Below are 27,894 nucleotides of genomic sequence, written 5' to 3' on the forward strand. Positions count from 1 at the left end.
TGTGAGTCAGGATAAAAGAGGGTCTGTAGGAACAGTCCCTCAGACACACCAGAAGAAATGTTAAGCGACCATGTAACAGCAGAAAGTCATCTGAAGGAGGCCACGTGCGTTCAATTCCGTGGCTGGAACCACGGAAAACAGCTTGTAGCTAACAATGGGGGAATCCGCTCCCCTGACTTAACGGATTGGCATCATAAAAGACCCGGGCAAGTTTAAACCGCATCGCTCTTAAACCCAACAATGCTGCAGCTTGAACGAACTGACAGTGACTGTTATCTTTCCATCGGACAATACATTATCCCCTAGACAACGATAGAGCTATTTCTTATTGATTATTATTATACCCACGCTTTAGATTTAGTATTGATGACATATATTATCTGTATGTTTGCATTAATCTTATTTTTGTGTCCTTTATCAATAAATACTTTTAAAAATAGTACCATCAGACTTCAACTGACCTCTCTATCTTTGCTGGTAAGTGATCCAGTTACGGGATTTCGTAACACAGCAAAATACTGCAATGGGTGATAGCTCTCTGAGTCATTCTTCTGGTCAGAGCACTAATGGTTGTTACAACACAACTTTATTTAACTGAGTCAACTTGAGTTATTTGGAAGACAAATGGAAGAAAGCAACAGAACTGTATCTTGACTGACGAAAGCTGGTTACATCTGTAACCAAAGCAGAAAGCCTCCCAATTCATGAGGAAAAATAAAACTGTAAATTGCAATTGACTTAATGTTACATACAAACAATTGTGGTTAAACTTCACTATAGAAAATTGATAAAACTATCCAGGATGAGATTGCACACTTACATACAAAAAATTGTTAGTAGCTTCTACCGAAATACCAAAATTAAAGGATTAAATAAATTACCATGGCAACCATCATGGTCTTTTAGGTTACTCCATTTTACAGCACGTAGGTTTCCTTTCCAACCTGCTTCAGGCATTGAACCAGGAGCATCTGCAGAATGAAAATGTATTAAAAGTTGACAGAAATTACAAACATAAAGACATAAAAACATAAACATTTTCATGTCCATTTTCAATAAAATAACGGAAACATGTATATGCCACTTGAAGTTTTGTGAAGTTGTGATGAGCTTATAAAATTTGTACTTAAATTAAAAAGATACAAGAGTACAATTATGGATTTAATTCTACAGAATTTCAGCTATTGTATGTGAGTCTCACTGGTGGTTCTTCATTGCAGCAGTTTGACATTGAATTAGTTCTGACAATAAAAGCTTTATAGAACATTAGATTGTCTTGACTTACTCATCCAAAGGAATGTTGCCAACAACATGAAAAATAAATTGCATTAGAGTTGGCATCTAACTGAAGATGTTCTATAATTATTTTAAATAGAAAATAAAGTTGTTAAAAAATTAAAAGCAACACAACTGCTGGAAAAACTCAGCAGTTCAGGCAGCATCTAGGGACATGAATAAACAGTCGACATTTCAGACCGAGACCCTTCATCAGGACTGAGAATGAAGGCAGAAGATGCCAGAATAAAAAGATGGGGGGAGGAGTAGGAGGCTGGCTGGAAGGTGATTAGTGAAACCAGGTGGGTGGGAAAGATCAAGGGCCAGAGAAGAAGGAATTGGATAGGAAAGTGGAGAGCAGGAAGGAGGAGGGCATCCGGGGGAAGTCGTAGGCAGGTGACAAAAGGTGAACGAGTGGGGAATAGAGGAAGAGGGGAGGGAAGGGATTTTTTTTAAACCAGAAGGAGAAATCAATATTCATGCCATCAGTTTGAAAGCTGCCCAGATGGAGTACAATGCTCCTGCATCCTGTGGGTGGCCTCCCATCTTGGCACAAGAGGTGGCCATGGACTGACGTGGCAGAACGGGTACGGGAATGGGAATTAAGATGTTTGGCCACCAGGACTTTCTGCTTTTGGTAGATGGCGCAGAGGTACTCCATGAAGCGGTCACCCAATTTATGATGGGTCTCACTAACGTAGAGGTCACATCAGGAGCAACAGATACAATAGATGACCGCAACAGACTCACAAGTGAAGTGTTTCCTCGCCTGAATGGACTCTTTGCGGCCCTGAATGGAGGTAAGGGAGGAGGTTAAATGGCAGCTGTAGCACTTAGGCTGCTTTCAGGGATAAGTACCTGGAGGGAGATTAATGGGGAGGGATGAATGGACAAGGGAATTGTGGAGGGAGCAATTTCTGCAGAAAGTGGAAGGAGGTGGGGGAGGTAAAGATATGTTTAGTGGTATGACCCCTTTGGAGATAGCCAATGTCATGGAACACAATGTGTTGAATGTGTGGACTGACAGCACAATAGGCAAGGACAAGAGGGACTTTATCACTATTATGGCAGCAGGAAGATGAGGTGAGCGCGAGTGTATGGGAAATGGAGGAGATGCAGGCAACTCAAGTCATTGTTCCCTATCCTTGACTTTTCTGCAGTTCTTTAACATAACTGACTGTACCATCATCTGAAATGCTTTTCCTCCATCACTCAGACACTCTTCTGCTTCTACTTTTCTTCCTGCTTAAATATCTATCCTGTCGTAACAGCTGAATCACCAGTTGGGACCCTCTTATGACCCATGCACCAACATTTGAGACAAGAGGAAGTCTATCACTGTTACGGCAGCATTACCCCAGCAGGAAGATGGGGTGAGCATTGATGTTCAAGAAACGGAGGAGAACAGAATCAGGTTTATCATCACCGGCACGTGGCATGAAATTTGTTAACTTAGGAGCAGCAGTTTAATGCAATACATAATATAGAAGAAAATAATAACAATAAATAAATTACAGTACAGTCGGCCCTCCTTATCCGCAGATGCCGTATGCGCAGATTCAACCACCTGCGGATCAGGAAAACCTGGAAGTGCTCTCTCCAACGCTCATTGCTTGAGCAAGTACAGACTTTTTTCTTGTAATTATTCCCTAAACAATACAGTATACCAACTATTTACATAGCATTTACATTGTATTAGATATTATAAGTAATCTAGAGATGATTTAAAAGTACAGGCAGTCCCCGGGTTATGAGGAAATTCCATTCCTGAGTCCACCTTTAAAACAGATTTGAAGTCCAAACAGGTACATCCGGTATTATTTAGCGTCAGTTAGTCAAACGTTTGTCTTAGTATATAGTATATATTTTACCTTTATATGCATATAAAACACTTAAGAAACATATGTATTTCAATAATTAAGCCGCTGCATTGCTTAGTAATAATTGCAGCTTTCATCGAGGCAGGGCCTTTTGCATGCTCCATTAAAATTGTTCTGATCGTTGACCGACTGTAGTTAATGCTTTTCCAATGACCGATGGCGTTTCAACTCTTTCCAATTGCTTTATTGCTTCCACTTTATTTTCAGTCATGATCATTTTTGTGAACAGAAACACTGCGGATTCAGAGCTGCGCCGGGTCCTAAAGACCACGCCACTGAGACGGGTTAAATAGGGGACTTGAGCATCCGTGTTTTTTGGTATCCGTGGGGGTCCCCGAACCAATCCCCAGCTGATTAGGAAGGCCAACTGTATATGTATACCGAATAGATTAAAACTCATACAAAAAACAGAAATAATATATACAGTATTTAAAAAGTGAGGTGGTGTTCACAGTTTCAATGTCCATTTAGGAATTGGATGGCAGAGGGGAAGAAGCTGTTCCTGAATCGCTGAGTGAATGCCTTCATGCTTCTGTATCTCCTACCTGATGGCAACAGTGAGATGCGGGTGAGGGCAGTGTCAACAGTGGAGGGAGGGAAATCCCTTTATTTGAAGGATATCTCTGATGTCCAGGAATGGAAAGCTGTGTCCTGGGAACAGATGTAGTGAAGGTGAAGGAACTAGGAAAACAGAATAGCATTCTTACAGCAGATAGGGTGGGAAGAGGTACAGTCAAGACAACCGCAGGGATCGGTAGGTTTATAAAAGATGGTTGACAGTTTGCCTCGGGGGAGGGGGAGGGTGTCAGATGGACCAAGAAAACGCAAGGATGATTTGAATATCTCTGCTAGGGCCCTGGCAATTTCTGCATTTGCCTCCCGTAGGGTCCAGGGAAACACCCTGTCTGATCCTAGGGATTTCACCACCCTGGTTTGCCTCAGCATAGCAAATACCTCCTCCTCAATAATCTGTACAGTGTCCATGAAGTTGATGCCCTTTGCCTCAATTCTATAGACTCCGAGTCCATCTCCTGAGCAAATACAGATGCAAGAAATTAATTTAAGATCTCCCCCACGTGCTTTGGCTCCACACATGGACTACCATTCTGGTCTTCCAGAGGATCAATTTTGACCTTTGCAAACCTTTTGCTCTTAACATATCTGAAGAATCTCTTAGAATTCCCCTTCACCTCCTTCATGCCTTCTTTTAGCCTGTCTGATTTCTTTCTTAAGTCTCTTGAATTTCTTATTCTCAGTAAGTATCTCATTTGTTCCTACTTACCTACAACTGCTATGCACCTCCTTTTTTCTCTGAAAAAAGTCTATTGAAAACCAAGGTTCCCCACACTCATTATCTTTACCTTTTATTCTGACAGGCACATACAAACTTAATACTCCCAAAATTTTGCTTTTGAGACCTCCCCCTTTACAAGTACACCTTTTTCAGAAAACAACCTGTCCCAACCCACACTAGCCAGATCATTTCTTACGCCATCAAAATGGGACTTCATCAAATTTAGAATCTTAACTGATGGACCAGAGCTATCTTTTCGCTTATTTATTTTGAGACTAACAGCTTTATGATCACTGGATACAAAGTGTTCTCCTACACAGACTTCTGTCACCTTCGCTTTCATTCGCTAACAGCAGATCCAGTATCACACTCTGTCATCGGGACTTCTACGCACTGATGAAAGAAACCTTCCTGAACACATTTGACAAACTCTATCCCATCTAGTCCTTTTACTGTAAGGGAGTCCCAGTCAATATGTGGAAAATTAAAATCATCTATGAAAACAATCTTATGTTTCTTACAACAGTCAGGATTCTCTTTACAAATCCCTAGGACTGTTGGGCAGTCTGTAATATTGCCCCATTAATGTGGTCATACATTTTTTACCTTTCAGTTCCACGAGTTCTCCAGTTCACCCTGACGGAGCACCGCCATGACGTTTTCCCTGACTAGTCATGCCACCCTTCCTGGGGGCAGAGTCAGAGAGAACCACAACATCGAAGCCAATCATGTCCACTGTCTGCTTGTGTTCCATTAATTTCTTTGGCACTAATCTTCATGTTCCTGCTTCTTGTTATTTGTGATTGCCTCAATTAAGGAAGAAATAAACTTCACTTGTTCTGCTGTTTCTTTGTTCTCAACTTCCCCATTTACGTCAGTGGAACCCTGTATTTACCTTCACCTACTGCTTTCACCACATATTTCTAGAAACTTTACAGTCACCATTTTTAATGTCCCTGTACACTTATCTCAAACTTACCAACTCACTATTTTCTTAAATATCTGAAAGATAAACATAGGCTGTTCCCATTTTCTGTGCGCTTTCCAAATGGTGAAATGGGAAATTTTGGCCTGAATCAGCAGCTGAGGCCACAACTTAAACTGTCATCAAAAATATAACACAAATGACAGTTCAGTAATGTGCTAAAGCCTTGGTTTATAAGTAACCCTCTCAACATAGGTTTGTAATGAGTTAGCTATTACTGTGAAAACAAACTAACAGCAACATAACTTAACCATGCATGGGAATAGTGACGAAAAGGGCATTTCCAATAAATAAGCATGTTTAGGGTAATTGTGATTCTGGTAAACAAACATAAAAGTTTGAATATCCCTTTAGGTGAAAGAAGTCTGTTACTTGTGTAAATAGCAATACACTCATGCAAATTTACTGTTTGCCAGGAAGCAATAATTTAACTCCCACCAGTACAGGTGGCCCCCCGTTTTTCGAACATTCGCCTAATGACAGCTCACTGTTACAAAAGACTTACGTTAGTACCTGTTTTCGCTAACCAAAGAGGATTTTCACTTTTATGAAAAGAAGACACCAGTTTTATATGTGTGTTTACCCGAGAAAGACTACCATGACCATCAAGTCTTGTGCGGGCAGATGTGTGCGCATGTGTGTATGTGTGTAGGCATGTATGTGCCGATTTTTTTCTCCAAATCAATTTTGGCTCACTGTCTTCCCGATTCTGATAAGTGAAACTACACCATACATACAATATTTCTACTTTATACAGGCTGTATATTTATCATACTGTAAAGGTGGGTTTCTTCTTTTTCTTTGTTACTGCATATGTTAATCAAAATGGCTTCTTTGTTTTGTTAAAAGTAGGAATGCTTCTTTGTTGTGACAGAGTGCTGGAAGCTTGTTTGGGTTAAAATTTACTGATAACGAGAATTGGGATTAATGTTGTTCTTTCTTCTGAGTCTGTAAGCTATTGTTGGCGGGCTTCTGGGGAGATCGGCGCGAGGGGTGATAGAGAGAGGACGCGATGCTGTAAACTGGGTGAGGAACAGACCTCAAGCGGGGGTCTAAGGTCAGGAGGTAACCTGATGAGAGGAGACGAAGAAAGATGTGCTTGGTTGACCACTTTGGGTGGTCCTGAGCTGCGAGTCGAGGAGTTCGGAGGGGATCGAATGGTGGCCAGAAGACTTCAGTAATTGAGCTCCAATGGTTGTGCACGAAGTGGTTTGGACTTTGATAAGTTTGGTGCCTTTTCTTTATTTTCTTTTCTTTCATGTATACTGTATCATTAATTACTTAGTTATAGTCATCTTTATAAACTATAATCACTTAATCGCATATGGTGTCCTGTTTGATCTTTGGGCGAGGCGGGGATATCACACAGCATCCACACAAGCAGATTACCCAGTTTGGCGGGGCCGAAGGCTGCTCCTCCTAGACGAGAACAAGCTAAGGGGTTACAATACTATTCCTGCTTTTACTATATGTTCTTGTTATTTTAGGTTTTATGTGTTATTTGGTAGGTTATTTTTTTGGGTCTGGGAACACTCAAAATTTTTTCCCATATAAATTATGGTAATTGCTTCTTTACTTTACAACATTTTGGCTTACAAACTGTTTCACAGGAATGCTCTACCTTCGAATACATGATTCCCCTGCTATAAATTTATATTGAAAGTGCACTGACAAAGTATTTTAAACTATACCAAACACAATAGTACTATAATAAAGAAAAGGGTCCCATATTTATACATTGATGCACCATCAATAACTCACACTGAGACGTAAGGCGAGATATCGGCTTTTATTGACTGAAGAAGGAACCAGCAGTGAGTGACCATCATATTACATCCTGGAGAATGAGGCAGAGGATTAGACCTGAATCGCCTTTATACAGGGCCTGTGGGAGGAGCCACAGGAGCAGTCAGCAGGGGGCGTGTCCAGACAGGCACATAGTTCACCACATTCACCCCCCCTTTGTTTGAAAGAGTCCCCATGTGGCGAAGTTTCTTACAGGTCAAGTCTATCAGGTGGTCGAATCTGTCGCTGCGATCTACGTAGCACCGACTGTGATTGCACCGATGCCAGCAACATTGGAGATTGCACAGGAGACGGAGGTTGTGCTGATTCCAGCTCATGCATGTGCGAGGCACCTGGTATATATGTGTCATGAGGAGTCCATGTAAGGCCTGGTGAGCGCAGTGTCACCTCGGGTACAGGGTTCATAGTTACCGGAGAGTGTTCAGGGTAGTGGTCTGCTGCACCTGCGGGCGCCAGGTCGGGGATGGAGACCGTGTCCTCCCACCCATCAGGTAAGACCACGTAAGCATACTGGGGGTTCGCATGCAGAAGGTGAACCCTCTTGACCAGTGGGGAGTATTTATTGCTCCTCACATGTTTCCGGAGCAGCACTGGCCCCGGGGACATCAGCCAAACTGGTAGAGCGGTCCCAGTGACAGACTTCCTGGGAAAAGAGAATAGGAGTTCGTGAGGGGGGGGGGGTGGGGCCACCATCCGACCACCTGGGCCCTCCAAGGGCTTGTGTTTGGCTCAATGATCCCCTCCCTGAGCAGCCACTGCACCTCTGACTGAATGAAGGCCCTGTCCCCCGCACTGTACCTTCTGCTTTTAGTCGCCACTGGTTTACAGTCGGGATCAGGTTGGCGAACAGCAGCGGGGGAGGGACCTCGAGAGTGGAGAGACTGCAAGTGGTGTCGGTAGCGCAGCTGTCATGCTGGATGGGATGTGTGAAGCATCGGAGGGTCGGGGGCGGGGCATGCTGACACCGACAAAGATGGTCGCCCACATCCGGGGTACCCGGTAAGCATCGGAGGGTCGGGGGCGGGGCGTGCTGACACCGACAAAGATGGCCACCCACATCTGGGCATGCAAGATGGCGGCCCCCACGTTTCACCCGCAGCGCTGCACTCCGCTCGCAGTTTAGACTTACAGACCTTGGCGAAATGGCCCCGCTTTCCGCAGCTGGAGCAGGTCGCTTCTCGCGCTGGACAGCGTTTTCGAGAGTGTTTTTTTATGGCCACAGAAATAACAAAGCACAGGCTTCTGACGGGCTGCCGCTGTGGTCGGGTTCGGGGAGCTCGTGGAATCGCGACTGGCAGCGGCGATTTCGCTCGCGGGAGCCGGCGGTGGCGGGGTCTGAGGTGTCCACGGAACCGGCGGGGAATCGCGCGACTGGACAGCGTCGGCGTAGTGCAGCGCAGCTTCCAGAGCGTTGGCCGTCTCGATCGCCGAGCGTAAGGTAAGATCTGAGTGTTCCAGCAGTCGCTGGCGCACGTACACTGACCTCAGTCCCGTCACAAAGGCGTCTCGCATTAGCAGCTCCGCATGTTGTTCTGCCGTGAGCGTCTTGCAGTCACAAGCTCGGACGAGTGTCTGTAGTGCTCGGAGGAACTCGGTGCTCGATTCTCCAGGCCGCTGTCGCCGGGTAGCTAAACGATGTCTTGCGTAGACGGTGTTTACTGGCCGCAGGTACTGTCTTTTGAGGGCATCCAGTGCCCCTTCGTAGGTCGGCAGGTCCCGGATAATGGAATAAACTTTTGGGGTGACCCTCGAGAGGAGAATTCTGTACATAACGGCAGGGTCAGTCGCACGAAGCTCCGTCAAGTACGATTGGAAGCATGCAAGCCAGAGTTCAAAAGCGAGAGCTGCGTCAGGGTCTTGAGGGTCCAAATCCAACCTTTCCAGACGTAAAACGGTTTCCATGTTTTAAAACTTTCAGTCAATAAAATTGATGCACCATCAATAACTCACACTGAAACGTAAAGGCGAGATATCGGCTTTTATTGACTGAAGAAGGAACCAGCAGTGAGTGACCATCATATTACATCCTGGAGAATGAGGCAGAGGATCAGACCTCGATCGCCTTTATACAGGGGCCTGTGGGAGGAGCCACAGGAGCAGTCAGAAGGGGGCGTGTCCAGACAGGCACATAGTTCACCACATACATATAAAATATTAGTCTGTATTGTGCATGTAATCGTTGGAGCTCATTGTTGCATAATCAATCCTATTTCCTGCACTTCATTTACCCATGATACTGAAACAGTTTGCGCTGATGAACCTGCTCCAGGTAACAAATATTCACATGTCTAAACAGAAGGCATTGAATTTTCTGCAAGGTTGTGTGCTAACTACTAAAAGTTATCTGCACATTCTCCCTGAGACCATTGCTTGCCTGAGGATTTTCCCACAGCAGTATGTGTTTCACCATGTCCTTCTGCAATGCTCGCAGTCACTTTTCATTTTCCTTCTCTCCTTCTTTGATCATGCACTCTCTCTAGAAAATGGCTACCCTGCTATTTTCCCACACTCCCTCGAAAAAATGTTAAAACAAATCTTATTGGCTAACCCAACTTAATCAACTGAAATTTTATTTTAAGGAAGCAAAAATGAAATACTCAGTTATGTAATAATTAAAAATCTGTATTTTGCATTTTGAGAAAATCTGTAGAAAATAAAATAAGCAACAGCATAAATATATTAATAAAATAAAATGAATGGTCTTAAACCAGGATACTACATTCACCCCCCCCCCCATCAAAATAGTCATGTCCTCATGACTTTGCAAACCTTAGGAACTTTTCTAACTCGTTAACACAACACTTATACTCAGTAACAATTCCTGCTATGTTCACGTTCTGACAGTATTCAGATGTATGGCTTATAGCATTCAAATTAAATAATTACAGGAACTCCAATCATTTTGTAAATGGATGCAACATATCTCACCATTGCGATTGACACAGCACTCCGATTTCCAGATGCAACATATACCAGCCTTTCTGGAGTTTTCCTAACCCTCTGAGATCTCCTTATCATAGTTTCAATTTATTCTTCACTTAATAGTTGACTCTCAGTCACTATTCATCAGTTTGAGTCTTTTCTTGTGAGTTTTCATGTTTTCTTTGAGAAGTCTCATTCTATCCATCATTCATTCCTTTCCTGCAACTCAGGTCCTCCTGTCCCTTGATTAGACTCGGCTTCATCTTCAACTATATTGGAGTTCAGCTCCCTTTTACTATCTAATATCACTTCCAATTGTCCAGTGGTTATAATCTAGACTGAAAGGTTCTGACATCTCTTCATCAACTCTCCTTGGGAAGTTTGCATTAGGTCAAGTCACACCACATCCCAATTTCCCTTTCTTTTGAGTCTGCACAGTATTCAATGGATCATCTGGTCTTTCCACTGATCATCTTCAGCTTGTTTTTTCTCTTTTCTACTTCTCCATTGCAGAGTTCCTTTACTAAGTGTAGGTTCCATGTCACACTCTGGGTCAATATGTACTCCCTGTCCTAGAGGTTCCAATAGAGAACTTTTACAGAACCTTTTTCTGGCTTCAACCAAAAATCTGTCAAATTTGACATTTAACTCTCCACAACATAAGGTGTAGAAATCCAGTGGTAGACCAACTTGTGCTTCCCTTGCAGTCCTAAATTTTTTACTAGAACTCTATCTCCAGGCATCAGTCGAGACAATGAAACCATTTGGTCATATCCCTCCTTGTTTTCTTGGTTTTGTTTTCTAGCTGAAACTGTTGCTCGTTTCGTTCATGAGCTTTTTGCAGTTCTTTCAGCATATCAGACACATACCTGAGAGGAGTTTTCTGTGGCAAGTCCTCACTAGAGGTTCCAAAGTAAAGATCCACAGGTAATCTTGCTTCATCATGTCTAAACATTAAATAGTATGGCGAGTAGCCGGTGGTTTCATTCTGAGTATGGTTATAACGGTGTACCAAATGTCCAATATGCTGACTCCACTTGCACTTTTTCCTGACGTCAGAGTTCCTAGTATGTCTAACAATGCCCATTTGAATCTCTCAGGCTGACGATTGCCTTGAGGATGATATGGTGTGGTCCTTGAATTCTCAAATCCAATCATGCTCAGTAACTCATGTATGAGACAGCTCTCAAATCCCTTCCCTGATCACTGTGAATCCTTCTCGGGAGGTCATAACTCTCCCACAACACTTTTGCACTGTGGATGCTTTCTGATCCTTTGTGGGAAAGGCTTGAGCATATCTGGTATAGTGATCACTGATGATCAAGACATTTGCAGTGTTACTTAAATCGGGCTCTATGGACACAAACTCAATATACACTAGAGCAAATGGTCCCATGCTTTGTAGGTGAAACAGAGGGGCAACTCTTTTAGACAGTGTCTTCCTCTGAAAACAATGAATGCACAACTATAGTAATTTTCAACCGGGCTTCATTCCTGTCCAGTAGAAATGGTCTGACTAATCTGTAAATCTTGTCAAATTCCAGATGACCAGAGTCTGGGAACAACTGAGAACATCATGTTCTGTTTGGAGAAGTAACTCTGCATAGGACTTGTTCCTCACATCAGTAAGCATATAACAGGATGTCTTGTCTTCTCAACTTTTGAAATATCTCCCTTGTAAACTGTTCACCAGATTTCATCTATACAAGTCATTTTGCTGCGCTACCAACAATTCAGTCGGGCTCAAGGCAGGCAACTGTTTCATATTCAGCATAGATTGCAATACGCTTGGGGAATTGCACAGCTAGAAGTGCCTAAGTAATCAACAGCTCTAACAGGCCACAGTCCGTGCTCTGATTTGCAAACTGGGAAAAACTGGCACATTGCTTTAAAACCTTAGGCAAGAACGTCCTCCCACTCTCAGTTACCAGCATCTCATTAGAGCATTGTGATAACACACCGGCTTTAATATCCTGACTTCCTGGTCTATATTTATGGCTGAAATCATAACCAGCCAACAAAGACCTATGGCATTCCATCTTGCTGAAGTCAAAATATATGTTAATAGGTTGTTGTTGGTTCTTACTTCAAACTTGTTAACATATAAATAGTCATTGAGTTTGTCTACCATTGCCCATTTCAATGCCAGAAACTCCAATTTGTGAGCAGGGTAGTTTTGTTCATTTCACAACAAACTCTGGCTAATGAAAGCTACAATTCTCAGGCCTTCACCTTCGTCTTGATTTAAAATGCCCCATAACCCTGCATGGCTTGCGTATGTGTGCAATACATGCGACAACTGGAGGTTTGCAAAGGCAAGCACAGGTGCTTTAGTCAGTAACTCTAAGTGTTTGTAATGTCTCTTCACTCTCTGCATTCCACCTTGCCTACAATGTTCGGGTCCGGAAGCTGTCTACTGAGGCAATGAAGCCCTCAATACTGCTTTAGCACCTTGAGTCCAAGCATCTTGCACCTAAAGACAAACCCACTGAGTTTTTTGAGCAGAAAAAACGTGAGCAAACAAAAGCAAGTGCTGAGAGCCACGAAAACTAAGTTGCGGAATAGACTGGACATAAGGAACCCCCTTCGAGTACTGCTGTCTCCCATCACCCCTCGATGGGACTGGCTTGTTGCAGGCTCCCACCAATTCAGCAACATTGCAATAATTTTATATGCTTATACAAGGAAAATATGCGCTGTATGTTTAATGTCCAAACATTACTTAAAATTTATAATGCTATTGACTTATAAGTGACTTATCACCATATTCATGTGAGGAAACAATGCGCTGTGTGCTTAATATTAAATTTGTTAGATAAACCTTTTTAGAATGTCAACAAAATAGAGAGAGTACAGAGGAGATTTACTAGATTGTTACTTGGGTTTCAGCACCTCAGTTAAAGGGAAAGATTGAACAAGTTAGGTCTTTATTCTTTGGAGCGTAGAAGGTTGAGGGGGGACTTGATAGAGGTATTTTAAATTATGAGGGGGATAGATAGAGTTGACGTGGATTGGCTTTTTTCCATTGAGAGTAGGGGAGATTCAAACAAGAGGACATAAGTTGAGAGTTAAGGGGCAAAAGTTTAGGGGTAACACCAGGGGGAACTTCTTTACTCAGAGTCGTAGCTGTGTGGAACGAGCTTCCGGTAGAAGTGGTAGAGGCAGATTCGATTCGTCATTTAAAAAAAAGGATAGGTATATAGACAGGAAAGGAATGGAAGGTTATGGGCTGAGTGCGGGTCAGTGGCACTAGGTGAGAGTAAGTGTTCGGTACGGACCAGAAGGGCAGAGATGGCCTGTTTCCGTGCTGTAATTGTTATATGGTTAGAAACAAAATTGAGTGTATTAGCCACTTGCAAGTGACTTATAGTTGACCTATCACCTATATTCCAGTCGTGACTAACACCCCCCCCCCACCAATATTAAACTGGTCCGCGGTGCAAAAAAAAGGTTGGTGACCCCTGCTATAATCTATGCACACAATTATAGGCGATGCAGAGGGACTTCTCAACTCAGTGGTAACTCCAGCTTCAGGTGCTGCCTAACATCTTCAACCCCCCCCCCCACCCCGGCACTGACGAGCAAGACCTCTCTCAAAAAGGTGTGTCGTCTGTTACTCTGAGAGTGCTCCAGGGTGTCGAGCCGTTTCTTTACTGGGTCCCCCCCCTCCCCCCATAGTTTCTCCTCTTCTCTGTGTTTGATTAACTGCTGGTTTACTTCCCAGAGATTTTCCTGTCCAGAGGACACTGCAACATTAGCTGACATCAACCGAGTCATCTCAGCTTGTTTGTTTTTCATATTATTTCTCAAAAACTCCACTTCTGTGGCATCAGGAATCACTTTGGCAACAGAGGCTACCACTGATGACATTACTCAGCTTTTGCAAACACTTCACTCCTCAATCATATCTTCCTCCCTCTCTAACTTCTCTGAGTATATCAGTAAAAGATAGAGGACCAGGCATCTTGTGGGTTATTTGAATAAGCATAGCACCATATCTTGTGAAGGGCACACTGTCATAACTTGCTCCACTCTCAAGCGATGTATTTCAGACAGCTGAATACCCACTTTATGGCACAAACAATGCAGCAGTTTGTCCAGCCTGCAAATGTAGAGCTTCTTCCCTTCATCTTGGAATGTCTGCCTGAAGTTCACCATGAGCTCAGCTGAACTTTCGGTAGTGCCAAAAGCATTTTCCACAGCCTGTGTACAGTTAGCTAAGTGGCAAAAGGATTTTCTGCTGTTAGCAACCTCACTATATCAGTGGCAGGACTTGTTAAGTCTGTTTCTTTATATTGTCCAAGCACTGCCATACATCTCATAAACGAGATATTTGCTCAGCCCAAGCCTCATACTCTTCTTCTCCACTGGGTGTGGGCTTGACTCCAGAGAATATTCTCAGTTTACCATAACCTTGGCTCTCAGCAGGTATGCTGTGGCATTTATTGACCAGTAGTCAATAAATTGATAGTAGAAACCAGCTTAGAATTTAGATCAACGGCTGATGGACTTGGTAGATTTTTAACATCAGTCAGAGTTTTCCCTTCGGTTCTCAGAAAAGAGAACAACTTGAACTGAAAATCTTCACCCTCAGCAGCATCTGGAATTGTATCCTGTGCCAGGAAGCAATATTCCTATCACATCAGGCAGAGAGTTCAGTCACATCATTGGAGATCCGGTCTAGCACCAAATATTTGCCAACTGATTTGGTCAAACACATTATCAATGTAGCTTTGCCCAAAGCTTCCAGCAGACTCAAGGCTTTAAGTGTCGATATTTCCATCAACTGAAACATTGCTCAGTACAGAGGCAACGTGAGTGGATAATCTCTTTTTATCACACCAACCTTTAATATCTACAGCATCCAGATCACACTTAGTATGACACACATTAAATTGCACAAAAAAACACTAGCTTGAACACAAATCAACAGGCTATCCAATCATTATACAGCCATAGTGCAGCATTCATACAGCATCTGATCACAAACAATGCAACCCCCTCACCATAGGCTTGTAATGAGCTAGCCATTACTGTGAATTCAGCCTAACAGCATCATAATTCCATAATGCAGGGGGAATAATGATGAGAAGGCTCTTTCCAATAAATAAACATGGTCTAGGTTAAATAGGATTTGGGTAAACAGAGCGACCTTGAAGAAAAAGTGGGACTGCTAGTTGTAAGAATACCGACACATACAAATTTATTGTTTGCCAGGAAGCATTAATATGACTCACACCAGTATAAACTTAAATTGAAGTTGTAATGACAAACTATTTTAAACTATAACAAACAAAATAATACAAAATAAAGGGCCCCCTCATGCAAGTCTCTCATTGAGGCTTGTAACAAACTAGGCTCCGAAGCTAACTCTGACGAACAGCCACATGACTCAGTATTGCATGGGTTACTGTGAGAAGGTCCCCTTCAATAAGCAACGCTCGTCTAGGGTCGGTATGATTTGGGCTCAGTCTAACAGGAAAGTTGGAATGTTCCACTGAGTGAACGAAATATGAGGTGAATGCTGTATCAATACTCCCCCTTGCAAAGCTACCATTCGCCAGGAAATGACAGACCATATACCAGCATAAAATTAAAGTGGAAGCATATTTACAGATATCTTGACATTAACAAACAGTTAATAGAAAAAAAGGGTTTATTACAGTTAAATCAGTGCACATATATGTTGGAGCTCATTTCATTGGGTGCATCGCCTTAATTACTCATGGCGCTGAAACCATGACACCAGCCACAGTTTGAACTTCCCTCGAAGAATGTTACAAACAAATGGGTGAACCTAGAAGTATTGACACTTCCTCCTTGGAACCATTCGTCTGCACAAAGCACTTTTAGCACCAGGATCTCCCCTTCAGTTGGGATACTGTGAGTGTCTTCCCTTGTGCTCTTCTCCACAACTCCATCTTCTTCCAACATCGGTCAACCAAAGACCCAAAACCAGCCCCGTGTCCCTCAGAAATCTGATCAGAACCAGCTCTCCCAAATGTTCCATGGCATCCCACTGCACAGAATGTTACAGAACCTGACTGGCTGGTGCAGCATTCCTAAGCTGAGCAGATAGCTCATCTAGCAGAAATCAAAACACTTGTCTGTGAAGAATAATTAATAGAACACATTGTTCTTTGCAGGAAAGCTGCTGAAATAAATACCTAACAGCTTAGCAGTAGGAATGCAGTAAAACATATTCTTAACATATTATACTCTTATATAAAATATTAGTCTATATCCTGCATGGAATCATTGGAGCTCATTGTAGCATAATCAATCCAGTTTCCTTTACTTGGTTTATTCACAATACTGAAACTGTTTTGCACTGAAGAACCTATACCAGGAAACAAGTATTCACACAGCGTCCAAAGGTATTGAACTTCCTGCAAGGTCGTGCGCTAATTAATTAAAAGCTAGCTGCACAACCTCTCTGAGAATTTTCCCACAGTGGTATCTCTCCTTCCAAATTTCACCAGGTTCTTCTGTGATGTTTGTTGCTCATATCCATTCTTCTTCTCTCCTTCAATTCTACTCTCTCCTTCTAGAAAATGGCTATCCTGCTGTTTTTCCTGTGCTCTCTCAAAAATAATGTAACAAGACAGATCCTATAGGCTAATCCAACCAGCCTAACTTAATCAACTGAATATTTATTTTAAACAAAAAAAAGAAAAACATGATTGCATAATGTAATTAAAGAAACACTTAATGGATTTTGAGAAAATCTGCAGAAAATAAAATACGCAACAGCATAACCGCATTAATAAAATAATGCATGGTCTTAAAGCAGGGCGTTACATATAAAAGAGACACAGATCCAGGAAGATTGCAGATATCGGAACGTGGAGCAGAAGAACAAGATACCTGAGGAATTCAGCAGGTCAAGCAACATTTGTAGTTCAGATGAAGAGTTCTATTTACAGATGCTTCCTGACACAGGGAGTTCCTCGAGCGATTTGCTTTCTGTTGCTTGGTTTATATATCCATGTTGCTCAAGTGGATTTGAACCTGCAATAAAACCCAGCACACAAACAGGCTCTCTAGCCCACTACTTGGTGCCGAGCTAGCCTAACCAAACAATGGCATGAACATTAATTTTACTTACAGTAATTTCCCCCCTTATTCTATTCCCCACTCTGGCTGCTTATCTCTTCTCCTCAGCTGCCTTTTACCTTCCCCAGTGGCCTCCTTCCCTCCCCCCACCCCACAGTCCATCTTCAAAAGATTCCTTCTTCTCAGCTTTTCCCACCTATCACCTCCAGCTTCTTACTCCATCCCCTTCCCCACCCACCTGGCTTCACTGATCATCTTCTAGCCTGTCCTACTTCCCCTCACTCACCTTTTTATTCTGGCATCGTTCCCCTTCCTTTCCAGTTCTGATGAAGGATGAAGGATCCTGGCCCAAAAAGTTGACTGTTCATTATTTCCACTGATGCTGCTTGACCTACTGAGTTCCTCCAGCAATTTTGTGAGAGTTACTCTGGATTTTCAGCATCTGCTGAAACTCTTGAGTTTAAACTTCCCTTTCTATCTACACAATATCCATAACCTTCCATTCTCTGCACATTCAGACCCTCTTAAATACCTGTATTGTAATTACCTCCACTTCCAGACATGGCCGTGCATTCCTGGCACACTCCACCATGTTAAAAAAACATGCCACGGCATGTTTACATGTACTCCCTCTCACCATAAATACATGTCCTCTGGTATTTGAGGATTCATTCCGGGGGGAAAACACACTCTGTCTATACCTGTGATGAGCTGATAAACCTCTATCATATCTCCCTGGATTTTTCTGACCTTTTCTTAAAGTATGTCCCCTCGAATCCAGGCAGCATCCTGGTGAACCTCTTCTGCACTCTCTCCAAAACCGCCACGCCCTTCCTATAATGGGGCAACCAGAAAGGAATGCAGTCCTCTCACCAAGAGACCAATCTTGGCACTCATCAGCCCTACAATCTGTACAGATTGGAATTAACATCTTTACCTCGCTAACAATCAACGTGGTCACACCTCAGAGATGTGCACTTAGCCCACTGCTCTACTCTCCAGTCATGTTTATGGAGAGTATGGAGCCACTCATGACTGTGTGGCTAGGTACAGCTCAAATGCCATCTACAAATTTGCTGATGATACAACTATTGACATACTATCAAGATGGTGACAAGAGGGCACACAGGAGTGAGATGTACCAGCTAGTTGAGTGGTGTCTCAGCAACAACCTTGCACTCAACATCAGTAAGACCAATGAACTGATTGTGGACTTTAGAAAGGATAAGATGAGGGAACATGCTAGTCCTCACTGAGGGATCAGAAGTGGTGAGAATTAACAATTTCAAGTTCCTGGGTGCCAATATTTCTGAGGACCTAATCTGGACCCAACATATCAATGCAACTATAAAGGCAAGACAGTGGCTATATTTCATTAGGGGTTTGAGGAGATTTGGTATGTCACTAAAAACATTCACAAATTTCTACAGATGTACCATGGAGTTGTTTGTATTCTTCGCTGTCTCTTGGTTTGATGGTCTGTTTTTGTTGTATCAATTGTATTATATCTTCAGTTATCCATTTCTTCTTACTTTTCTGCTCTTTTCGTGGGACGGTTCCTTTTGCAGCTTCAACCATGGATTCCTTCAGTATGTCCCAGGAAGATTTGCCTCCTTCATCCTGCAGCAATTGAAAACAGTTTTTCACCTTGATTGTGTATTCTGTTTTCAGATGAGGGTTGTTTTGTAGTTGTTGATAATCCGGTGGTTCTGATCTTTTTGATTTCTTTAATTTTCTCATCTTTATTTTCATTTTTCAAATGACTGGTATGTTGTCGCTCCCACAGTCTGCTCCAGGGTAACTTTTGGACTGAGTTATTGAATTTTTGAATCTGTTATTGATTGTTATATAATTGGTTTGATTTTTGTTGTTCCCATCTGGGCTTCTCCATGTCCATATCCTTCTTGGATGTTGTTTAAACCAAGTGTGGGTGATTATCTGATTGTTTTACACCATGATATAAACTTTTTTCCTCTTTCATTTCTTTCTCCCAATCCCTGGTCTCCAACAATACGGTCTTCTCTTCCCTCACCAACTTTTGCATTGAAGTCGCCCATGACTATGATGATTTCTTGTGATTTGCATTGTTCTAATGCCTTGTCTAGGGAGTGGTGGAAAGCATCGATTTCTTCCTCTGAGCTTGCCATTGTGGGTGCATATACTTGAATGATAGAGTTGTTGTTTTGTTGACCTTTTAGTTTGATTAACATCATTCTGTCTGAGACATGCCAATATCCTAGCAGGCTTTTGGATGTTTCTTTGTCTAAGATGATTGCAACACCCTTTTCATGTTTATCTCCTCCAGAGTATATCATCCTGTAGTCATCTGATTGGAATACTCCAGTGCCTTTCCATCGTATTCCACTTAGGCCTAGGATGTTGACTTCTAGTCTCTTCATTTCTAATTTAACGTTTTCTAGCTTACCAGCTTGTTCTTGCAGCCATTAGTGGTACGACAATCCGGGCTCACCTGTCTGTTTACATGATATCCCCTACCAAGCGAGGTGCCCGTACTATTTGGTAGTAGGCTCCCATTTATGCTGTTGTCTTTTACATTTGTGTATGTATTAACCATGGTACTGGGGATGAAATACAAGAAGTAGCTTCCCCTTGCTTGCTTCCGATGCAGTGTCTTTACAAGACGGGTGACCCTGACCATTGTCCTATTAAAAGGATCTTCTGCTCAGCGTCTGAGAAGCAGGAACCATCGATTGTGTTACTCACAACTTGCCTTCTGCTTCATCCACCACCTGCATTCCATGGCTTCAGTGTAACCCAAGCAGGGAGACTAACATGTGCTACCCCTTGCCTAAGGGTGACCTGGAGGTAGCGGTGGTTAATGGTAACCTGTTTACCCAAAGCAAATGCTCCACAGCCGGGTGTCATTTATCCTTGTACCCAGGAGCACGAGGATGCAGAGAAGCTAAAGACAGGTGGCTAAACGAGAAATGCTACAAACCCATAACTCCAGATCAAATATGACGCACAGTAAGATTAAAGAACTAACAGGGTAATTACCCTGCTCAGCAAGTGGAAGCATCAAAGCAAAAGATGGCAACTTAATTATGAGCAAGGAGGAAATCCTAAACAGATGAACAGAATATATAAAAGAACTTTTTGAAGACCAAAGAGGAGAGAAAAACTGAACATAAAGAAGAATCTTGAAGGACCTAACATTCTAAAATCAAATATTCGAACAGCCATGAATAAAACAAAACATAATAGAACAACTGGTCCAGATAACATCACTGTTGAAATGATAGTGGCCTGAGAAGATTTTGGAATAGAGAAAATAACAGAAATAGCAAATGAGATCTATGATCATGAGGAGATACCTGATGATTTAAGTAAATCAGTGTTCATCACACTTCCAAAGTAAGAGGGAGCAACAGAATGCAAAGTACATCGTACAATAAGTGTGATGAGCCACGTGGCAAAAATTATTCTCCAAGTAATCATGATGAGAGCAAGATGCTGTATAAAACCAGAAATCAGCAAAGAACAATGCGGCTTTGTGGAAAACACTGGAACCAGAAATGCAATTTTCATGCTACAGATGATCGGTGAACGAGCCATCCAGGTACAAAAAGACATCGACTATACTAAAGCTTTTGACACTGTCAAACACCATGATCTCCTGGAAATGCTTCAAGATCTTGACATAGAAACATACAAAATCTACAGCACAATACAGGCCCTTCGGCCCACAAAGTTGTGCCGAACATGTCCATACCTTAGAAATTTGCCGTATTCCTCTATTTTTCTAAGCTCCATGTACCTATTGTATCTGCTTCCACCACCATTGCCAGCAGCCCATTCCACGTACTCACCACTCTCTGAGTAAAAAACTTACCCCTGACATCTCCTCTGTACCTACTCCCCAGCATATTAAACCTATGTCCTCTTGTGGCAACCATTTCAGTCCTGGGAAAAGGCCCCTGACTATCCACACGATCAATGCTTCTCATCATCTTATACACCTCTGTCAGGTCACTTCTCATCCTTCGTTGCTCCAAGGAGAAAAGGCCAAGTTCACTCGACCTGTTTTCATAAGGCATGCTCCCCAATCCAAGCAACATCCTTGTAAATCTCCTCTGCACCCTTTCTACGGCTTCTACATCCTTCCTGTAGTGAAGCGACCAGAAATGAGCACAGTACTCCAAGTGGGGTCTGACCAGGGTCCTATATAGCTGCAACATTACCTCTCAGCTCCTAAATTGAATTTCACAATTGATGAAGGCCAATACACCATACACCTTCTTAATCACAGAGTCAACCTACACAACTGCTTTGAGCGTCTTATGGACTTGGACCCCAAGATCTCTCTGATCCTCCATACTGCCAACAGTCTTACCATTAATACTATGAACTCCACCACTTCTCAGCCCAGTTTTGCATCCTATCAATGTCCCGCTGTAACCTCTGACAGCCCTCCACACATCCCACAACACCCCCAACCTTTGTGTCATCAGCAAATTTACTAACTCATCCCTCCACTTCCTCATCCAGATCATTTATAAAAATCATGATGAGTAAGGGTCCCAGAACAGATCCCTGAGGTACACCACTGGTCACTGACCTCCATGCAGAATATGACCCATCTACAACCACTCTTTCCCTGCTGTGGGCAAGCCAGTTCTGGATCCACAAAGCAATGACCCTTGGATTCCATGCCTCCTTACTTTCTCAATAAGCCTTGCATGGGGTATCTTATCAAATACATTGCTGAAATCCATATACACTACATAATCTGCTCTTCCTTCATCAATGTGTTTAGTCACATCCTCACAAAATTCAATCAGGCTCGTAAGGCACGACCTGCCTTTGACAAAGCTATGCTGACTACTCCTAATCATATTATGCCTCTCCAAATGTTCATAAATCCTGCCTCTCAGGATCTTCTCCATCAATTTACCAACCACTGAGGTAAGACTCACTGGTCTATAATTTCCTGGTCTATCTCTACTCCCTTTCTTGAATAAAGGAACAACATCCGCAACCCTCCAATCCTCGGGAACCTCTCCTGTCCCCATTGATGATGCAAAGATCATCACCAGAAGCTCAGCAATCTCCTCCCTCGCCTCCTACAGTAGCCTGGGGTACATATCATCCAGGCCTGGCGACTTATCCAACTTGATGCTTTCCAAAAGCTCCACCACATCCTCTTTCTTAATATCTACATGCTCAAGCTTTTCAGTCTGCTACAAGTCAACACTATTATCACCAAGATCCTTTTCCATAGTGAATACTGAAGCAAAGTATTCATTAAGTACCTTTGCTATTTCCTCCGGTTATATACACACTTTCCCACTGTCACACTTAATAGGTCCTATTCTTTCACATTTTATCCTCCAGCTCTTCACATACTAGTGGAATGCCTGGGGTTTTTCTTAATCCTGCCTGCCAAGGCCTTCTCATGGCCCCTTCTGGCTCTCCTAATTTCCTTCTTAAGCTCCTTCCTAGTAGCCTTAAAACCTTCTAAATCTCTAACATTACCTAGCTCTCTGAACCTTTTATAAGCTTTTCTTTTCTTCTTCACCAGATTTATTACAGCCTTTGTACACCATGGTTCCTGCACCCTACCATAACTTCTGTCTCATTGGATCGTACCTATGCAGAACTTCACACAAATATTCCCTGAACATTTGCCACATTTCTTCCGTACTTTTCCCTCAGAACATCTGTTTCCAATTTAAGCTTCCAATTTCCTGCCTGATAGTTCTGTATTTCCCCTTACTCCAATGAAATGCTTTTCTAACTTCTCTGTTCCTATCTCTCCACAATGCTACAGTATAAGAGATAGAATTATGATCACTATCTCCAACATGCTCTCCCACTGAGAGATCTGACACCTGACCAGGTTCAATTCCAATACCAAATCAAGTACATCCTTTCCTCTTGTAGGCTTATCCACATACTGTGTCAAAAAACCTTCCTGAACACACCTAACAAACTCCACCCCATCTAAACCCCTTGCTCTAGGGTGATGCCAATCTATATTTAGGAAACTAAAATCTCCTATCACGACAACTCTAGTCTTATTACACCTTTCCAGGATCTGTTTCCTTATCTGCTCCTTGATATCCCTGTTACTATTGGGTGGCCTATAAAAAACATCCAGTAAAGTTATTGACCTCTTCCTGTTCCTAATCTCTACCCACAGAGACTCCGTAGATAATCCCTCCATGGCGTCCACCTTTTCTGCAGCCGTGACACTATCTCTGATCAACAGTGCCACACCCCCACCTCTTTTGCCTCCCTCCCTGCCCTTTTCTAAAACCCAGCACTTGAAGTAACCATTCCTGTCCCTGAGCCATCCAAGTCTCCACATCCACATCATATCTCCAAGTACTGGTTCATGCTCTAAGCTCATCTGCTTTGTTCACAACACTCCTTGCGTTAAAATGGACACATCTCAAACCTTCGGTCTGAGCGCGTCCCTTCTCTAACACCTGCCTATCCTCCCTCACATGCTGTCTCCTAGCTTCCTCTATTTGTGAGTCAGCCGCCTCTTCCCCAGTCTCTTCAGTTTGGCAACTGAGAACATTTCTATCACATACAAACCTTAGATTTCTGTTCATACAAGCAGTCCTCACATGACCTTTATCCTCCTCCACCTCACTATCTGCTCTAACCTTCTGGTTCCCCTCTCCCCTGAAAATCTAGTTTAAACCCCCAGAGCAGCACTAGCTAACCTACCCACAAGGATGTTAGTCCCCCTCCAGTTCAGGTGCAAACCATCCCGTTAGAATAGGTCCCACCTTTCCTGGAACAAAGCCCTATTGTCCAGAAACATGAAGCCCTCCCTCCTGCACCATCTCCTTAGCCACATATTTAGCTGCATTATCTTCTGATTTCTAGCCTCACTAGCACGTGGCATGGGGAGCAATCCTGAGATTGCAACCCTGGAGGTCCTATCCTTCAACTTTGCACCTAACTCTCTAAACTCTCTTTGCAGATGGGAAAGACATACTTTTCTTAAGAAACTTATACTGTGACCAGACAGCATCCATCAGAATAAGAGAAGTGAGTGAGTGTGTGAATATCATGAGAGGAGTCGGGCAAGGTTGTGTCTTTTTACCAGACTTATAGTGAAAATATCTTGAGAAGTATCAAAGACATCAAAGGACTCACAATTGGAGGCCGTTATATAAATAACATCAGATATGCTGATGATATCGTACTAATAGCCGTCTCAGAAACAAAACTTCAAGAACTACTCACTATAGTGGCAGCAGAAAATAATCACAGAGGCCTCTCAATCAACACCAAGAAGACAGAAAGCATGACAAGTCAACAAATTCAGATATCTTGGCAGCCAAATAACAAGTGATAGCAGGTGTGGCACAGATATCAAATACAGATTAGCAATGGTGAAAGCAGTTTTCCAGGAAATGAAGATAATATTAACAGACAGAAAGATGAGCGTGTACACTAAAAACAGAATACTGCAGTGCTACATTTATTCTATCCTGACTAATGGAAGTGAATGCTGAACCATTTCCCCAGCAATGGAAGAGACACTAGAAGCAGCTGAGTTATGGTTCTACAGGAGAATGTTAAAAATATCACTGGCTACACACACATCAGATGAAGAAGTTCTCAGAAGAGCCCAAGCAGTTAGATCACTCATACCAACAATAAGAGAAAGACAACTCAGATTCCTAGCTCACATCATATGGAAAAATGAACTAGCAAAACGCAGACTCTCTGGAAAGATCGAGGGGAGCAAACCGAGAGGAAGACCTCGGCTTATGTACATCAAAAGCCTAGCCAGGTAGCTACACATCGAGGAAATGAAAGTCATCCAAAGAACAAGGGATAGATCTGTATGGAAAACCATGGTCACCAGCATCTGTATCGGATACGGTACCTAAACAGACAGAACCATGGAGAGCATTCTAACAGGCTGCATCGCTGTCTAGTATGGGGGGGGGGGGGGGGAGGGGGTTTCCTACACAGGATTGAAGTAAACTACAGTGAGTTTTAGAATTATTCAGCTCCTTCATGGGCACCACCCTATGTAGCATCCAGGACATCAAGCAGCAATGCCTCAAAAAGGTGGTGCCCATCATTAAGGACCCCATCACCCAGAACACGCCCTGTTCTCATTGCTCCCATCAGGAAGGAGGTACAGAAGCCCGAAGGCACACACTCAGTGATTCAGAAGCAGCTTCTTTCCCTCTGCCATCTGATTTCTGAATGGACATTGAAATAATGGACACTAACTCACAAATTGTTTTATTTCTACTTGTTTTTGCATTCTTTATTTAATTTTAGCTATTATATATATTTACTGTAATTCAGCTTACTTCTCTCTATTACAAGGGGTGATTGATAAGTACGTGGCCTAAATTAGCAGGAGTCAATTTTAGAAAACCTAGTACATTTATTTTTCAACATAGTCCCCTCCTACTTAGTCCAGCAGTTGTGGAGCATACCGATCTTGGATCTCCAGAAAATGTCCACAGCAGGGGTGATCGATAAGTTCGTAGCCTAAGGTAGAAGGATATGAGTTATACAGCTCTGGTTACATGCACATGCAGTTCAACTCTGAGTGATTATGCAAAAAGTCTGAAGTTAATTACTCATCAGGTAATACCTCATCAGGAGTGATTGATAAGTTCGTGGCCTACAGTAGGAGAATTCAAACAGAATTCTAAGGTACAATTCAAACTTTCTGCATAATCACTCAAAGAGCTGAACTGCATGTGCATGTAACCAGAGCTGTATAACTCATCTCCTTCTACCTCAGACCGCCAACTTAATCTCCGTATACTGACCACCGCTGGACTAAGTGTATAAATGTAGGAGGGGACTATTTTGAAAAATAAATGTGCTAGGTTTTCTAAAATTGACTCCTACCTTAGGCCGCGAACTTATCAATCACCCCTCGTATCACGTATGTATTGCATTGTACTGCTGCCGCAGTGTTAACAAATTGCATTACAGATGCTGGTGATATTAAGCCAGAGTTTGAAACCATCTCTGTTAAGATTGGAACCTGTCCTCGCTGGTCAAAACCCTAAGCTCCTGGTCGTGAAAACTGGAGACATGGGACCTACCTGGCATCCTGTTTAAGGTTACCCAATAATGTTCATCAGGACTGTAGGTGTCTCTCGACCACTGTAATAAATCCAGGGCCCTCTGGTCTTTCAAAATGAATTCTACGAATTCTATTGTCAGGGCATAATATGCAGATCCAAAATAAATGGTCATGTTGTGAGGAGGGGGAGATTTAAGTTCCTTAGTTTTGACTACGTGGGAATTATTGGGAGACAAGATCTGCTTGAATACGAACTTGGTGCGCATTTTGGCATGCTCCGGAGGTAAAATGCCAGGAGTAATGTTTTTTCCTTTGAAAGTTTTAAGGTGACGAATGATCTCCAGGTTAGTCTTCAAGGGAAAATCCTGACCGCACAGGTTAATGACGTACTTCCAGCCCGATTTCAACTGCAGGAGGTCGGTCATGCACCTGAGGTCGGCTTCCATGCGGGATATGCCGGCGTAGACGACGGGCTCCATCCTGGAAGCCAGGAAGACGTTGCCAAAGCAGGTTTGCAGAAGGTGCAGGCGCCTCTGAAAATCCGCAGGCGACTTCTCGTCGACATGGATGCAGTAGAGGTTGTGGGGGCGGTAGATGGTCCTGAAGAGAGTCTCGAACGTGTCAAATTCCTTGTGCACGGTGATGATAAAGGCGAGGGGAAAGTCGGTCTCCTCCGCTGTTAGCGGGCTCCGGTGGTAATGGAGCAGCGACTGCAGGCGCTGACAGTAGTTCGCCGCAGGATCCCCTTCTCCCGCATCAGATGACTGTGTCGCCTGTCTCCTTTCCCAAAGAAAGGCATTTCCCCCCTGGAAGTAAGAATCACAGACCGGTTCCAGGTTCCAGCCAGGAACTCCGCTCTCGATCGCTTGGGCAGGGACCCTTACTCCGTCCCCGCTTTGGCCCAAATGATTCTCGTAGATCCAGATGCAGCCTACAGCCAGCCCTACCAGAGCCAAGCCACCGGCTTGGACCATGCGGTTCACCCTCATTCCTCAGCCTTCGAAGCTTCAGACCGGTAATTCCGAGCGGCACTGGATTCTCGGGGCGAACCCCATTGACACGAGCTGCGGGGCGGGGCGGAGATCGAATAGCCGGCACTCGCACTGATCCCCGACCCGTTCGCACTTCACCCAGAAGCAAGATGATGCGCAATGTTCGGAAAATTAACACTTCCAGTCCCGGAAGCAACGTGCAGCATTGGCAATAAAAGTGGTGCCCCTCCCATTTAGAGATTATTCAAGGGTCAGTGGAACAAGATCACACTACGATGTGGTGAAATTAAAACCAGTTCTGCGATTTTCCACAAGGAAAATTGAGGTAAGCTGATTCTTATTTTGGAAATCAGATTTTGCTAACTGCTAACTTAGTTTTTGTTAAGAACAGCCCCAGAAGTGAATTCGTTATTTGGAATCTTCAGTTTGTTTTCCCAGTAGAAAAGACACTGAGCACAAATCTGAGACATCCCCGTGTACTAATCTTAAATATAACTTCACTCACCTCAACACGAAACTTCCCACAACTGATGGACTCACTTTCAAGGACTCGACAATTCATGTTTTGGATATTATTTATTATTTCTTATTATTGCTGGTCTTTTTTGTAATTGCTGTTTATCTACTTATGCATGTCG

At 43.0% G+C, this 27,894-nt stretch overlaps 1 protein-coding gene across 2 annotated transcripts in view; it reads right to left on the bottom strand.

Annotated features, from left to right (window-relative positions):
* Positions 1 to 27,498, bottom strand: part of LOC132378532 (N-acetyllactosaminide beta-1,6-N-acetylglucosaminyl-transferase-like) — a 97,844-nt gene extending 70,346 nt beyond the window's left edge. For both annotated transcript variants that reach the window (XM_059945501.1, XM_059945500.1), the window contains exons 1-2: positions 26,284 to 27,498; positions 882 to 971 (exon numbers count right to left, since the gene is read on the bottom strand). In XM_059945501.1, coding sequence (XP_059801484.1) covers positions 882 to 971; positions 26,284 to 27,253 — 1,060 coding nt within the window. In that variant the 5' untranslated portion in view covers positions 27,254 to 27,498. The remainder of the gene's footprint in view (positions 1 to 881; positions 972 to 26,283) is intronic.
* Positions 27,499 to 27,894: the final 396 nt, after the last annotated feature.

This window comes from Hypanus sabinus, chromosome 20 (genome assembly GCF_030144855.1).
Source record: "Hypanus sabinus isolate sHypSab1 chromosome 20, sHypSab1.hap1, whole genome shotgun sequence".
NCBI lineage: Eukaryota > Metazoa > Chordata > Chondrichthyes > Myliobatiformes > Dasyatidae > Hypanus > Hypanus sabinus.